We start from the raw sequence: 17620 nt of genomic DNA on the forward strand, positions 1-17620 counted from the left end.
AATCATTCCAAAACTATCACAGTGGGCACTTAGTTTTAAAATGTAAGCTTCCACTTAAAGTGAGAAAACAAGAAAATATTAAACTTGGTATCACATTGGAGGATGCAGATGACACAGGAGGAAAATAAGGAATGAGCTGAGTTTCCAATAAACAAAGTTACAATACTAAAAACATTGTACTCATATCAATAACGATGGAGGAAATTTACTTATAATCGTGATATGTATTTTTCTATTGCAGGCTTAATTGTGTGAAATCAATTATACAAAAAACTGGGGACAGAGAGCACTCTAAAAGCGGTCATTCTGCTCACCAATGATATGATTGTATATCTAGAAAACCCTAAAATCTGATAAATGAATTCAGTAAAGTCTCAGGCTACAAAATCAATATACACGAATCAGTAACACTGCTATATGCCAACAATGACCAAGCTGAGAATCAAGTCAAGAACTCAATCTCTTTTACAATAGTTGCACACACAGAAAACCCGAGGAATATACTTAACCAAGGAGGTAAAAGAGCTCTACAAGAAAAACTACAAAACACTGATGAAAGAAATCACAGATGACACAAACAAATGGAAACACATCCAATGTTCATAGATGAGGAGAATCAATATTGTGAAAATGACCATACTGCCCAAAGCAATCAACAGGTTCAATGTAATTCCCATCAAAAAACCATCATTATTTTTCAAAGAACTAGAAAAAACAATCCTAAAATTCATGTGGAACCAAAAAAGAGCCCAGATAGCCAAAGCAATACTAAGCAAAAGCAACAAATCTGGAGGCATCATATTACAGGGCTTTAAATTATACTAAGGCTACAGTTACCAAAACAGCATGGTACTGGTATAAAAATAGGCATGCAGACCAATGAGACAGAATAGAGAACCAGAAATAAAGCCAAATACTTACAGCCAATTGATCTTTGACAAAGCATACAAAAACATAAATTGAGGAAAGGACACCCTATTCAATAAATGTTGCTGGGAAAGCTGGCAAGCCGCATGTAGAAGAATGAAACACTGCTGGTGGGAATGTAAATTAGTACAACCACCTCTCATACAAATCAACTTATACAAAATCAACTCAAGATCAATCAAAGACTTAAATCTTAGACCTGAAACAATAAAAATGTTAGAAGATAACATTGGGAAAACTCTTCTGGACATTGGCTTAGGCAAACAATTCATGACTGAGACCCCAAAAGCAAATGCAACAAAAACAAAAATTAATAAATGGGACCTAATTAAACTAAAAACCTTTGCACAGCAAAAGAAATAATCAGCAGAGTAAACAGACAACCCACAGAGTGGGAGAAAATCTTCACAAACTATGTATCTGACAAAATACTAGTATCCAGAATCTATGAGGAACTCAAACTAATCAGCAAGAAAAAAACAAATAATCCCATCAAAAAATCGGCAGAGGATGTGAATAGTCATTTCTCAAAAGAAGGTATACAAACAGACAACAAACATGAAAAAATGTTCAATATCACTAATAATCAGGGAAATGCAAATTAAAACCATAATGAGATACGGTGGTATCTTACACCCGCAAGAATGGCCAAAATTAAAAGGTCAAAAATTAAATGTTGGTGTGGATTGGTGAAAAGGGAACATTTACACTGCTGGTGGGAATGTAAATTAGTACAACCACTGTGGAAAACAGTATGGAGAGGCCTTAAAAGGACCAAAGCAGGTCTACCATTCAATCCAGCAATCCCATTAATAGGTATCTACCCAAAGGAAAAGAAGTCATTATATTAATATGAAAAAGACACAGGCACACACATATTTATAGCAGCACAATTAGCAATTGCAATGATATGGAACCAACCTAAGTGTCTGTCAACCAATGAGGGATAAAGAAAATGTGGTATATATACACCATGGAATACTACTCAGCCATAAAACTGAATAAAATAATGGCATTTGCAGCAATTTGGATGGAGCTGGAGGCTATTATTCTAAGTGAAGTAACTCAGGAATGGAAAACCAAATACTGTATGTTCTCACTTATACGTGGGAGCTAAGCTATGAGGATGCAAAGACATAAGAGTGATATAATGGACTCTGGGGACTAAGGTTGGGGAGGTTCTCAGCGGGGTGAGGGATAAAAGACTACATACGGGGTACAGAGTACACTGCTCGGGTGACAGGTACACTATCTCAAAATTCACCACTAAAGAACTCATCCATATAACCAAAAACCACCTGTACCCCAAAAACTATTGAAATAAATAAACAAATTTAAAAAGGGGTCATTCTTTTCCTTCTACTGCACATGTAGGGGCTGAGAAGAGCCGTATAGGACATACAACGGAGCCCAGGTTGTAGAATCCCAATCTAATACCAAGTGCCCTAAAAATATGTAGGAAACAAATTTTAAATTTTATATGGTGGAGAAAGGATTTTAGGCATGATGGGTGTTTTCTCAGTTCAACGCTTGAATGTTTGTGAAACAGTTTTTTTCTTTGCTGTGTATCTACTGCTTCTTCAATGAATCTTTTTAGCCTTTACCTAATTTGATAGAAGCTTTCATAATACAGAGGCAATAAAATACATTTACCTTCAGAATTTCTAGTCTTTGCTTATTGTCCTTGGGGATTTTGTGAATTGGAACCAGGCCAATGTTGTAGCCATCTCCAGAGTGTCCAACGATGTCATACTACATGCAAGAGAACCAGAAAGTTGTAAACTTTTCTCCACAAAAGAACAGTCATTAGATCTTTAATGTTCAACTCTTTGAACTGTTATTGTCCAAAGTTGCTCAACATATGGCCATAAAGAAATGCAGTGAGACAGATGTGTGTTTAATTCCCTAGTCTCACTATGTACATGAGAAACTCCTGTCTACTGAGAAAGGCTAGAGCGGGGAGTGAGGTGCAAGCCTTTCACAGAGTCTGGAAGAAAAGTCTGGGGTCTGAGATAAACTATAATTGGGGTTAGGTAGTTCCGTCCAACTTTGAGTTGCACATACTCTAGGTGTTGTAGAGCAATGCAGTTATTTCTTTTCATGTATGTTCCTTTTAAAATGGTGAGTTATTTGAAGGTGAGGCCACAGCTTATTTCTCTTCGAATTTCTAGAATCTAAGAGGTGCCTAGCATGTTTATTGCACAAATGCTGTAAGAGAGTTTGCAATTAAGTTGGGGCAATAAGAAGCTTTCCCCTTGCATGTGGGCTACATTCTTCTACAAATAAGCTGTTTGAAGCTGGAATGCATTCCCCCCCCTCAGCAATCATGGGATAAGTGGTGGTTAGGCCATGCTAGCTGACAAAAAACAATCCATAACATCACTGAAACTGCTGTGTTTTAAATGGAAAGAAACAAAAAATTTGGTTGAAATTGTTATTATGCAAAAATAGGAAGTGAGAAGAAGGGTTTCCTGGGGAAGATGAGTCCCATTATAGATACACTGAACTTGTGCCCGGGAGGGAGATGTGGCTAGGGGTGAAGACCTAACAGTTATCCCCAGGATGGAATAAATGGAGGCCCATGTATGATGTCTAAATATGTAAAAGCTAAACATCAAGCTACCAACTGTTAAATAAAATACGTTCTGTCCTCCTACTTTGATAAAATATAAGTTATAATAACCTGGAAAGCTAGGGCCAAATTTCAAATACTTGGGTTCCTGGAAGTTCTGTGCTAGAATACGGTCACATGGGCTGTACTGGCCCCTGGCCCATAGCCCATGCCCTTCTCTTTTCATGGCTGGCTCTGTCCCACCTCATAAGGTACCTCAAATGCATGTGTGTGGACACCCAGTGCTCACATCCACACTCCATCACTCCATCATAACCAACAGTTACCCCTTGCCCACCTCTCAGACCTTGGGGTGCTCACACAATTGGCCAGTCTGTCCTAGGAAGATGGACTTAGGAAAGAGGCCCACGCAGGACCTGAAAGTCGGCTTGGGGTCATTTGATGAGGATAGTTGCGGATCCCAGGTACCAGAAGCATGATCTAGAAACAGGCTTTAAAGGCCCTTTGGCCCCATAGACACCTCGCCTCATGTGAGGGCCATGGTCAGAAGAGGCCCAGAGTGGGGCCATGGGTGGGGGTGAAATGGTGGGAGATTATTCTGTGCCTGGTTTAAATATAAAAGAATAGTGAAGGAAATTTATCAATGCATTAAAAAGGTTGACAATAAATGATTTCTAATGATGTAACACATTCCATATAAGAAAAAAAAAATCATTCTTAGTATAGTTTGCTATCAATAGAGTGAAAAGGTACCAAATAAAAACTGAAACTAAAAGCAGCTCAGCTGTTAGAAATTGCTCCGGATAGGAAATTTCTGGCTTCAGCATAGGCTTGACTAAGGTCATCCATGGGTTCAGTGGTAGGATTGGCACAGATGTGGAGAGAGCTTGCATAATCCTTCAGAGCAAGCACACTCCAGGGAGGCCCTGACTGATTTGACAATGGTCATGGCAGGAACTGTTTGTAGTCAAGAGTGGAAAGTTCTGAGAAGGTGCCAGGCAGGTTGCTTTCATTATGGGCTGGTGAAGTAATCTGTTAAACAGGATCTTACACATGAGGGAATAAGATCGGTTTCCTGACATGGGAACTAGGTTTCTTATACTGGGCTGAGGTAGGAGGGCTATGAATGTGTTTGACTCTTCCCTCCCTTTTAACTGATGGCTAGAGTTCTTTCTAATTAGATGACAGTGAATGAGACTATAGAAATCTTTGATCATATGGTCTGTCACAGGGTCAATGTAACTGGTCAAAGAGCAGTCAACAAATACAGTTTTTAGCTGGGCTTTATTAAAACAAGATGCAAGCTGATTAAAACCTTCAGAAATATTTTAGCAACCATCCATCAATCATTTGATTGAGTGACTGGTATATCTAGCTACCATTTAAATATATGCCCAGGAGAAAAAAAAGTACTATACTTTTCTAGGCAAATGAGACAAAGAAAGGTGGGTTGTATGCTTCTTTTTCTTCCTTCTTCCCTTTCTTTCTTCTTTTTTTCCCTTCCTTTTTCTTTCTCGTCTCTTCTTTATTTGTGGTAAGGAAAGTGCTACTTGCAGGAAGACCAGCCTTTGTGCCTGGTGAGTACCGCAAAGGCATGAGGAGACACCTAAGCGACAGGACGGAGCTTATAAAATAGTTTGCAGGCCCTGGTTTCTCATCTTCCAGATGGGCTTGAGGATTATTCTGTGCCCAAAGTCAATAAAATGCTTGGGAAGAATCTAAAGTACATCCAAATGTGGACCATTCCCTGGCGTTACTGCAGATTATATTAAGCTTCCATTACCAGCAATACGTCTCTATCAAAATTATCTATTATGTGCTATCCAAGGATTCCAACATGGTTTACAAACAGTGATTTCCTAATCCTGAAAATTGTGTGGGTTAATGGAAAAGATGCATACTCTCATTCATTTCCATTCTGTAACTCCTAAATCCGCCATTCACCCGATCTGGTTTCGGCGATGATCGTGAAATCCAACTTGATGGGGCCTTGAGCCTGCTTCCATGGAGGAACCACAGGAGTCAATAAACAAGATCCTCACTGTCATTACCAAACCGCCTAACATTTACATCAGACTTTTTTCTGAGCTCAAAATTGTTATGATCATGATTTCTCCACTTTTCAGAGCATCCCTGAAAACCTTGTGCAGTCTCATGTTTAGCATTTAACATAAATATTAAGCCACAGTAGTAAAGAAAAGCCTCAACTGCAGAGGACAAATTTAAATACTTTTTTGCTTTAGAAATCTGTTTAAATGCCCCTTTGCTATATTTTCTTTTGGAAGTGTTGTTCATGTAGAGAAAAGTATAACAAATAAAAACAAATGCTGAAATTTTGGTCAAAGATGTGGTTTATCATCAAATAAGAATGATGATTTATAATGTTTAGAATGCTTAGGACAAAGTGCTACTAGCAATTTTATGAATAAGATTTATGTGTAAATTTCTATAGGACAGACAACCATTTGCTGGCTTTAGGAGAGGCTATGCTTTATTATGCAGCCACATTGTAAGTAGGAACGAGACAATCATCTAAGGCTATTTATTAAAACTACTAGGCATAAAATTCTCATGTTCTTCTAGAAATATAAATACACCATTCTCAGATGGTGCCACTAAAGTCAAGAGAAATGCCAGCAGAACCCTAGTGTTAGTTAGCTAATAACCTATAGCATTAGCTGGCTAACCTTTCTTCATATCATGTAAGTCAACGTGAAAAGAATAATGTCTTGAAAGGTCAAGGATTCTAGACTTGGCTCTGATGTTAACAAGCTTTTTGACTTAGAGAAAATCACTTAACCTCTCTAAACCTTGTTTCTACCTTGTAAACAATGATGGCTTAGAAAGTCTCTAACACTGTATGCTTGTAAATCACTTAACCTCTCTGACCACACGGGGTAATATCTGTCTTACCACCTCCCAGGGCCATTGAAAGGATAGGACAATACACTTACTGACTTTATTGTTACAGTTTACAAAGGGCTTGCATATATCTCATCTCATTTTTATTTTCTCTACAAGCTTTGGGGTAAGTGTTATCCTTATGTCACAAATGCAGAAATTGATTCTTAGAGAGACTAACAGACTTTCTTAAGGTTATAGATCTAGTGTTGGTTAAACCCCAAGTTTTCTGACACTAAATCCATTTTGGTTGTTTGTGTTCATTTTTTGGTTTTCTTTGGAGACAGGGTCTTGCTCATTGTCCAGGCTGGAATGCACTAGTGCGATCACAGCTCACTGCAGCCTCAACCTCCCGTGCTCAATCAATCCTCTAATTTCAGCCTCCCAAGTAGCTGGGACCACAGGCATACGCTGCCACACCTGGCTAATTTTTGTTTGTTGTTTTTTTTTTTTTTTTTGGTAGAGACAGGGTCTTGCTACATTGCACACGCTGGTTTTGAACTCCTGGGCTCAAGCAATAAACCCGCCTTGGCTTCCCAAAATGCTGGGATTATAGGCATGAGCCACTGTGCCCGGCCCAGTGTTTTCACTATAGAGAAATAACTACTTCCCCAGCTACTCTCCCCTCCCATCTCCACTTAAGTTTTTGAATGGTTGAGTTGGCCAATTTCTACATGCACAATTGAATCAATTCTGAATTCTTTTTTGAATGGACTCAGAAAAGTATGTACAACCTCCTTTGGTCCAATCTCCATGTAGCAATAAGAATTTATTCAGAGCCTAAACTGATAGGATGACTGGTCTCCATTTCTAAACCTGTGAAACACTACTGGAAAGAGGTTAATTACAGATGCTGAATTAAGTTCTTGATAGAAGAAATTTCCCTGGCAGCTGCTGATTTGTAAGTCATATGTTTCCATTTCCTCCTGGGAGTGAACTCAACCTTTCTGACCAAGGTATCTTTGAGAAAAGTTTGTCTATTATACCTCCCTTGGATGGGTGCCAAGGGTAGGAGAAGACAGAGTACCTTACATAAATGATACACTTGCTCCTGAATTACAGTTTAAAAAACCAAACTGAACAGAAATAAAATGGCTATAAGAAACAGGGATGAAACACCAACTAAGAGCGCCGAAGTGGAAGTCGGAAGTGCTGGCTTTGCACTGGAACTGTGTGACCTAGGGCAAAGCACTGAACCTCTTTGAATCTTTGTTTTCTCTTCTGTAAAAAAAAAAAGGTTGCTGAAAATAATTTCCAAGGCCATTCCTACCCTCCCAAATTCTATATAAACTTAATGGATGTTTAAGAATTGTGATGAAAAAGCTTGCTTTTCTTAGTTTTAGGAACTAATGCCTTGTTTTCTTCCATCAAGGGAGGAGTGAGTTATCTAAATCTGAGGGTCAGTGGCACCTTTTCCAGAAAGAAAGCCCTCAGAGCCTGTGAGAAATAATCCAGTAATAATCCCTAACACAATGGCTTTCTAATTCTTCCTTTCCTTTAAAAGTTTGCTAGCAGTGGAACCCTTCCTTCAAATGAAATACTGCACCAAAGCCCAGCTGAGGAAACATCATGCACTACCTATACATGTGAAATTGCTGTAGTTGAACTGGGGATGGAGGGGGATGGGGCAAAAAGTGCTGCCTACTCACTGCCCCCGTCCACCCCCAATCCTTCAAAGGTTCTTGTTACACTGTTAGAAAACCACTGCCCTAGAATATGGTTTATATGCCTTCACAGAAACAATAAGTTTGAGTTTCTTTTTTTTTTCCAAAGTGCAACTTCTGAATAATGAAATAAATCTCTTTTCTGGACCCACTATTTGAGTGCTTAGTGGAGAAATAGTTACCTAACTTTGGTATTATTGAGTACTTTGAAAAAAAAAAAATTAAGCCATTAAGAGCCTTTGAAAAGGAGGTCTATTTCAAGATTACAGTGAAAACATTCCCAGGGGCTTGGAGAAAGCATGAGGAACAAATCGGAATGAAGGTTAAGGGAAAAAAATGCTTCTTGATGAAAAGACAACAGTTCACACAAACAGTACGATTCTACTTCTCACTTTAATTTGAAGCACCGCGTGAACACCAAGAATGAGGCTGACTACAAGAGTAGAGGAGCTTATGCTGATTACAAGCAAATGAAGTGCTAGTTTTCAGTGACCTCTGTGAAGGCTATTCCCGGGAACAGCTGAATTCGGTTGGTAGAGCAATTATGAGAAATGTTAAACACTCCAAATGGCTTAGAGATGTGTCTTGCCACTGAATTACCTTTCCTTCTCAGTAGTTCTTGCTCTAGGGTCCCTGTGGTTTGGCACAGGTCATGCTAATGTGGAATAAAAAATGGAGGCTGACTCCAGATGAGCCTCCGGGACCTAGACTGTAATGACCCACGGCTCAGGAGCTGCACTCAAGCCAAGCAAAACACAAAGCAGACGCCAAGAGAGATGGGGAGAGCCCGGATCACAGACCAGGCCAGCGGCTTCTGAAGGTTTCAAAGCAAATACAGACTAGACACCTTTACAACGGAGGGAAAACTGCAGGAAGGCAACATTAAGAACTGTCTGGAACTGGGGCTGGGGAGTCTCAGATCACACTGCTGAATTCCTAATGACCCCATGTGTGATGCCATTCTGGGCTATGGAATATACATTTTTCTCTAGGAGCTCCTCAAACTGTCTTCTGTTCATGCAGAATTTTCTATTTTCTGAGTACATTAAATTTTTTGGTTAGTTATTCCTATTCCCTTTATGCCTTTCACAAATGAGAAAATGGAAGTATTCAGTTGAATATAATCATATAACATAAGAATACAGAACAGAATGCATAGTACACAGGCACTGAATGTATGTGCATCAAATATCTCTGAGAAGAGACTGATAATTCCACTAATAGTGGTTGTACTGGAGAGAGGAGCTGGGAGCTGAGAGGGCGCAGGCAGTGGCTCACTCTTCACTCTTCCTCCTTTTATACCTCTTAAACTTTCTGCTGTGTGCACCAATCACCTATATACCCCCAAACATTTATAGTCAGCCCTTTGTATATGCAGATGTGGAGCCCATGGAGAGGAAGGCCAACTGGAAGATTTCAGTATCCACAGATTTTAGCATCTGAGAGGGATCCTGGATCCAATCCCTCATAGATACCAAGGGACGACTGTAATTATAAATAGAAATAACTTATAGAGTGTAAGGAGCTCCATCCTACCTCCTTCCTGCCCTGCACATTGGCCTGGTCTCAAAAAAAAAAAAAAAGCGATAAGACAACTGGCCTGGACCCTCGTGAGAGGGTCATGAGAGTGACTGTCATGAAAAGCAAAAAAATGCTGTGGTAAGGGAGGGGGCTGTTCCAGACTAAAAGAGGCAAAGTAAGGTGTGAACTTTGGCTCCTAGGTGGACAGCAGGGAGAGGGGACAATTATAAAAGATACTTTTGGGACAAATGATAAAACTGAATTTGAGTTGGATATTATAAGACAGTATGGGATTACTGATAATTTTCTTAGGCATGATAATGGTATTGAAGTTGTATTAGAGAAAGTCCTTACTCTTAGGAGACATAATGAAGTATTTAGAGGTAAAGTATTATGCGGCTTATAATTTACTTTCAAATGATTTGGGGGAGGGAGTAGAGAGAGGACTGTAAATATTTGGAGAGAAACATAGCAAGTGAGGCAACACGATAACAATTATTGAACCTAACTGAGGGCACGGGGGTTTTACTTTTCTTTCAACCTTTTCGTAGGTTTAAAATTTTTCAAATTAAAAAGTTGGGAAATAAAGGAGAAAGTTTAAAAATGAAACCAAACCAAAAAAGGGAGAACAAATAAGAGTCCTGGGCTCTATGCTACCATCTCCTGCTAGCCTTCTGACTGCAGGGAAAATCCACCTGTCTGTGGAATGAGGACGGTGGAGTACATGGCTTCCGAGGTGATCCAGTTCTAAAGTCTGTGGACACGACCAGGAGTTTGCAGGAACAGGACTCATATGCCTTGCTGGGTCCACCTTGTCCCTCCAGACACTCACCCAGGTATCAATTTTTCTGACAGAGGCTCAAAGAGCCTGTTTTGTGATGTTTTAAGGTCTCTTCCTTTGGTTGGAAAGATTTTAATACATTGGTTTCTTAAGACTTTCTATGGTCTTAAATAAGGCTCTAATGTAACTGTAGTGAATGCGATGGGACTAAAACCATTAATGTGCTCCTTGTTAAGAATTTAATGGCATAAACAATGACTTCAAGGCCTGAAAAATTGATTTTATCTTGGTGTCTTGCTGCAATTTCACTTGGATTTTTCAGTCAGATGTTACTATGGTTGTCTTCTCAATATATCTGTGGTTGTGCTGATAAAGACTGAAGAAATTCTTTACACTATTGTGGCAACTGAAGAGCGTATTAGCAAAACACTGTTTTAGGGATGATACCCACAGAGGCATGTGTGAAGAAGCACGCTCTGCTCGCACATTGCTCACTGAACCTTCTGTCAGAGTGAGTAGTTTTCATCCTCTCCCTCACTGGGCTACCCGGCAGAGTGCTCTACTCTTAGGAAGTGCTCAGGTCATGCTTGTAATTTCACCAAATTTAACTGACATCTAGCTGGTCATACGGCAACAGTTTGGTTTGTAACTGTCAATAAAAAAAATGAAACAACATCTTGTGAAATGCTCATTTCCTTGATATTGTTCCTTTTGTGTGTGTGACAAGTCTCGTTTCATTAATAGTTCTTCCATATTATACACTTTTATAAGTGAGAACTGAATAAATGGAGATCTTTCTATACACTCGGCTGTGTGAGATGCAATGAAATACTCAGCCTGCTGTGTGACAGTCATACCACCTCCCTGGAGGCGTCAGAACAGCTCCCTGAACACCAGCAGCCTTGCCACCTTCTTCCCTGTCTCATCCTTGACCCAGTCCTGGGGAGGGAGCTGTGTCAACCAATTTGTTGGTTAATTCCTAATGAATTTTCTTTCTAAAAACTTGGGAGAGGTAGTTTCACATGTCAGAGCAGTTCTGCTCTCAAAAATGTAGACATCCTATTTCTAACAGGAGATTTTATTCAAGCTAACTCCAAGTCTGCCAATTTTAATGGTAGTATATTTGCTATGGTCTACATTGGTTTAAAATCTCCCTGTAGGGCCAGGCGCGGTGACTCCCACCTGTAATCCCAGCACTTTGGGAGGCTGAGATGGGCAGATCATGAGGTCAGGAGTTTGAGATCAGCCTGACCAACATGGTGAAGCTCTGTCTCTACTAAAAATACAAAAATTAGCCGGGCATGGTGGTGGGCACAGTAGTGGGCACCTGTAATCCCAGCTACTCAGGAGGCTGAAGCAGAAGAATCGCTTGAACCCGGGAGGCAGGGGTTGCAGTGAGCCGAGATCACGCCATTGCACTCCAGCCTGGATGACAGAGTGAGATACTATCTAGAAACAAAACAAAACAAAACAAAACAAAACAAAACAAAACCTCCCTATAGCTCAAAGAGAGCTGAGGAACACTGAAATTCAAGATCCATAAAACAGGAAAATGGACTGATCTAAACATTGGCAACTCTCAAAGGTTTTAAAACATTAGGTATGATATGGGTATTTATGCTGATACAATAGATGTCTAACTATTCTTTAGTCATCAGTGGTCCAAGTGATTTAAGAGCTATAATCTATCTCATACTAGAAAGGACCTAAAATATTTTAAAATAAACATTTTCTATAAACACATAAAGCATAAAAAAAATCAAGGAAAACTTATATCTGAAGGGAGCAAGGGTAAAGAAAAGGAAAAAGTTGAACACCAGTCTGCAAGCCTTGAGACATGACAAAGTTGTCATAGCTGGTCTTTGATTTTGGCTCTGAGCTTCCTGGCAACTAAAACCAAGAGGGAATCTTAAGCGGCTCCATGGCTTTCACTAATCACAAGGGGAGACACATTTCAGTTCTTCAAGGGAAACAAAGCTGCTCCCCACGGTGAAGGTCCATGTCTTATTCGTATTCGTGTCCTGTACTTGGACAGAGTCCGGCAACCCACAGCATTCATTAGCTGAAGCTGCCCTTCTTCCACTTAATTCTAAAAGGAATTCCTCATGTAGAGCTTCACACAAGGGGCCCTGGGAAATTAAGGGGGGGCAGTATCCTTAATAATAGGCCTAAAAGAAATGAAGTGATGGGTTTCATCAATCTGTTTCTTGTTGCGTACCTCATAACACAGAGACACAACTCAGGGAAGCAATCCTGAGGTGCATGTGTGATGTCAAGCCTAATAGCAATCTAAGATCCCCCATTTCTGAAGGACATGTTTGATCTCTAATGAAATCCAGTCTGTCTATGGACTATGTGTCCTTCATGCACGTCTGCACATACAGCATTTCTCCTGATTGAACTTTTGATAATAATTCCATGGCAGGTGACTGAATTCAAGGTTGTTTGCTCTGGTAAGGGCCAGAAGTGCAGGTGCTCTCTGCGGCTGACTAAGAGAGGATTAATAGGCTCATATCAAGCAGTAACATGGCAGCACTGCAGATCCCTTCTCCACCCTCAGACTTCTGAAATGGAGGGTGTAGCACAAACTAAGAATACCAAAATGGAAATAGTTGAAATGGAAGGCTGCTTTTCTCCTGGGATAATCATCGTTATTGTTAGCTGGGGAGACACCAGTGACTGTATAACCCTTGCCCACATGGAAATGGAACGTGATAGTGAAGCTTTCAGGGTGGACTCGAACTTTGGAAGGCTGCTTGGCTAGTGACGGGACAAGAGTGGGTGGGTATGGGGAATTGGGATAAGGATAGACAGGAGACTCTGAGGAGTCTGGGAACAGACTTTTGCTTCTAAGCAGCTCATTTTTTTCTAACATCATGGCTGCAGCATTTCTTCTGTAGTAATCAGTCTTTTAAATTATGGCATTATTTTACAATTACTCCTTCAGATAAAACAAAAGCTTCACTTTCTCTGCACTGATGAAAGAGCTGGTGAGAGGATGAAGATTTTCATTCACTCTGGATGGAGTTTGAATCTACCTATCCATCATCGTGGTCAATGACGCCTCTCATTATTCTTAGTTCATGTCATTACCTTGAACTTCTCCTCGTAGTTCTCGAAGGCTTCCATGACCATACACACAGCCTCCATCGTGCGCTCGAGCCGGCCATCCATTCTGTTGAAACGGTACATGCTACCAGACACATCCACCACCAGGCGCAGACGCTTGGGTTTCTGTTGTGGGCTGCCAAGCTGAGGGAAGGAATAATAGAAAAGCCATTTGTGAACTGGCAAACTTCCCCTGGTGGCTGTCTTGGGGATCTCATAGAAGCCCCGGCGTGCCAGCCCCAAGATGGGCAGACCAGCCATAGGCTCAGCCCTGCACAAGGCTGTCCTAGCAGGTAGCAAGGCATCTATGGGTTGTATTGCAGTAAACAGAATTTCAGACTTGTGCTAATGGTTGGGGCCACATGGAAAATATTTTCCTTTGGAATATAGTCCTTTCAAAGCTCACTCTAGTAAAGTTGACTTATTTAGGTTGATACCTTAAAAATAATATGGTGACTTAATAATCTGGAATGACATGTCATTTTCACTTCATGCCTCAGAGTCAGTAACTCTAGCAAGAGTTTGTGTTATTTTGGAGGGAAGCCCATATCAATTTTACTTGTACATGTCGGGTAGTGACCTGAAAATTACTCTCCACATAGGCCACAAATAATGTCAGATTCCTAAAACAGAGTTATGTGATGGGGGTCTGGCAAAGAAATTAATGAAAAGATTTTAAAAACGACTTTTTTGTTTAGTAAGCCACACATCTTCTCTTCCTTCCACATTACTGAATTAGTGCTTTTCTTTTCTTGGCAGTTTGAAAGCATAAAAGTGGCATCAAATTGCTATCTAGAAACAACTGTCCATTAAGATTACAAGATTAAGTTTGATTTTAGACCCACAACTGCCAATTTGCAGATTTAAAAAAAAGTTTGTTAGTTTTGCTGACAAGAAAAAAGAAGAAGGCTGCGTGCAGGGGCTCATGCCTGTAATTCCAGTGCTCTGGGAGGCCAAGGTGGGAGAAAGGCCAGAGGTTCAAAAGCAGCCTGGGCAACACAGCAAGAACTCATCTCTACAAAAAACACACAAATCAGCTAGGGTGGTGCTATGTGCCTGTATTCCCAGCTACTCAGCTGGGTAAGCTGAGAGGATCACTTGAGCCCAACAGTTTGAGGCCGTAGTGAGCTATGATTGTGCTACTGCACTAACGCCTGGGCAACAGAGCAAGACCCTGTCTCTAGAAAAAAAAAAAAAAAAAAAGGAAGAAGAAAATTTCCAGATTATTCTGTTATTAAATATTTGCTGACATGTATAAAAAATAATGAGCAGAGTTAGTAATTTCAAGAAAACACGGTGGGTATTGAGAGTGTAATGGTTTGAGGCAAATTCAACATATTTCTTAAAAACTTGTTGAGTCTGCCCAAATTAAGGACACTTACACATATGCTTCCATGACTACTCACAATTTCAGATGTATCCAAACACAATTGTTGACCACAATGATTCAGTAAAGAAAGCAGCTGTTGACTCATACCAATGACACAGAAATAAGAACTCCCCAAATCACCACCAGATCCTCTCTAAATAAATATTTAAAAGGCGTGACTCTCCCTTCCCCCTACCAGTCACTGCACCCCCAGCTCTCAGTGGCTACTCAGCAATTCTGGTTACTCAGGAATACAGGCGATCACAGAGCTCACCGAGAGACTCAGTATTTCATCCTGTCACCATTTTGTTTTGCTATTACATTGCAAATATTTTAAATTTATGGCTGTCTAAAACTTTACACACTACAATTATAGTTACTTAAGGGAGACTTTCTTATTTTCTATATTTTTTTTCAGTTATATGATGGACACTGATATTTAAAGTAAGAGAACAGTAGAAAATCACCAAGGTTGTTTGACTGTTTTCACTTGAAGGTTTCTCTAGGCTGAACAGACACACCAGGTGTCTTCAGTTTCCCCTCCAGGGCACCTGCTCTGTGTCCTGGGAGTTGATCTATATGGACAATCCGTGTTGGGGCTCAGAAATCGGTACCCTCTAAATATGGTGCTTGGACATGCTGAACTGAAGAGGCAGCACCAAGGTCTCTCTGACCTTCCTCTCTCTCCCCACAAAGCACCGGATAAGTTGTTCTCTGAAGTTTCTTCAACTGTCTAAAGTTCAGAGTTCCCAAGAAGAAAACGATTACTCTGGGCCCTTCCCTGACTTTTCATCAACTGAACTCATATCACAGGAAGAAAGGCTGAAGTCTGTCAACACACCTGGACCGACTTCTGTCACACACCATTGCTCTGTGGGCCCAAAAGACTCCGTCCCAGGCCACTGTGTGTTCTCCAAGCTCACTGAATTGCCCTAAAACCATTTACTATCCCCGTAAAATCATCTACACTTCTCTACACTTCTCCATCTCCTTTTCCCTTAAGAAGGGTACATAAGCATCTGTACCTCACTGTGTGGAGAGGGACTCACCCTTGGTTTCACCCCAGTGCACATTAATACATTTGTATGCCTCTTCTCCTATTAATGTGCCTTTTGTGAGGTGATTTTCAGAGAACCTTCAGAGGGTGAAGGGGAAATTTTCCCTTGGCCCCTACAACCACATCAGCCGGCTTCCTGGCTGCTGACTTCCAGTGGGTTCTGCTCTGGGGAGGCACTGGTGGAGGTCAGGGGCTGAGGGTAGCGTATTTGTTCCCTTGGCCCCCTCTCTGCTGTCGCCCGTGGACTGGCTCCCCTTCTGCTGAAGGCCACCACTCCATCAACCACCTTCTCCAGGTTCCAGGAACTGCTCTCTCATTCTGCCCTTTCAGACCTCAGGGTGAGTTAGATCCCCGCTATTGCTATCCCTGGGTTACTGCACTGTTTTTGATTTTCCTAAACCCCACCCTTATTTTTGTAAATAGTCTTCGTATTGACTGTTTCTTAAATTACCTAATTTGAGCATGCCTTATGTTTCTTGCTGGGTCCTTGAGTTGAATGATAAACGGTATAATATCTACGGAGTTTTTCTTCTTGTTCTTCTTTTTTTTTTTCACATAATGCTTTCCTTGGTTGCCATATTCAGGGTTTGTGATATTTTGACATGACCCAAGAAAGCAAGTTTCTGTAAAGAGGGCTAGACTATGCAGAGCTGAGGCTAGCAGTTCACCATGACTTACTTGCGGCTCCAGCTCACCCCGACGTTTGTAGATGGCTTTTTCTCCAGTCAGCCCATCGATGATCTTGGCGTCATCTAGCTCCCCAGTAGCTTGATGTCTTAGCCACTGTCTTTCTTTACCTTTAGCCTACAAAAGACACACACACACACACACAAAGCCTTATTTTAATTAGTTCTGCAGGGTCTCTGACACACTTTGTGCATGAATAACAGGAAACACACCTGGGATCTTTTCAGTAAGTGACGGTTCTGCATGAACACAGTCGTATAAATGAACTGGTTTCTGCTCTCCTGACAAAGAAATGCCCTTTGTCTGTTTTAATTATTTCAACATATGGAACAATAAAATGAACGAAAGGTGGTATGCAAATGAGTCCCTGGAGAGATGTTCAATATCTGGAAATAAAATAATAGGGATGCATTTCTTATGGATTTCCTGTCACAGGGCTTCTCAAAAGTTTATTAGTTAAAATAATCAGCTTGACCTTGTTAACACTGTCTGCAAGCCCAGAGAAAACATGACCTTTAGAATTCTACCTTGTGGAAAAGAGTTTGTTACTCAAGTTCTCTGTGACTTAGTGTGCAAATGGAAATAGCTGAAAACAATAGTATGTGAACATTTGTACCCCACAAGTCTTTCTGGTTATCTATCTTCAGAAATCTTCTGCATTACTTTTCTACACGTTTTTCCACATAATACTTTGCTACAATAACTTACAATTATGCCAGATGATCTAATTTTACGGTAGTAAACTGATAAAGAATTATAGTATTCCAATCAAGGCATATGCTTATTACAGCCAACGACTATATTTACATTAATGAGTGGGAAGAATAGCTAAGATGTTTTTATGCATGCAAACTAAAGTAGTAGTTAAGATTATGTGTTCCAGCGTCCGCCTGGTTCTAACTGTTCTTTCACCTCTGTTCAATATCTGATCTGAGGCAAATTACTTGACCTGTCTGCATCTGTTTCTTCATCTCTAAAATGAAGATAACACTAGTCTCTACTTTAGTAAACTATTGTAAAGATTAATAAAATC

At 40.4% G+C, this 17620-nt stretch overlaps 1 protein-coding gene across 1 annotated transcript in view; it reads right to left on the bottom strand.

The window, feature by feature from the left end:
• Positions 1–17620, bottom strand: part of VWA8 (von Willebrand factor A domain containing 8) — a 380985-nt gene that overhangs the window by 4068 nt on the left and 359297 nt on the right. Inside the window, exons 41-43 of the mRNA XM_015120969.3 lie at positions 16579–16704; positions 13460–13618; positions 2581–2679 (exon numbers count right to left, since the gene is read on the bottom strand). Coding sequence (XP_014976455.3) covers positions 2581–2679; positions 13460–13618; positions 16579–16704 — 384 coding nt within the window. The remainder of the gene's footprint in view (positions 1–2580; positions 2680–13459; positions 13619–16578; positions 16705–17620) is intronic.

This window comes from Macaca mulatta, chromosome 17, assembly GCF_049350105.2.
Source record: "Macaca mulatta isolate MMU2019108-1 chromosome 17, T2T-MMU8v2.0, whole genome shotgun sequence".
Taxonomy (NCBI): domain Eukaryota; kingdom Metazoa; phylum Chordata; class Mammalia; order Primates; family Cercopithecidae; genus Macaca; species Macaca mulatta.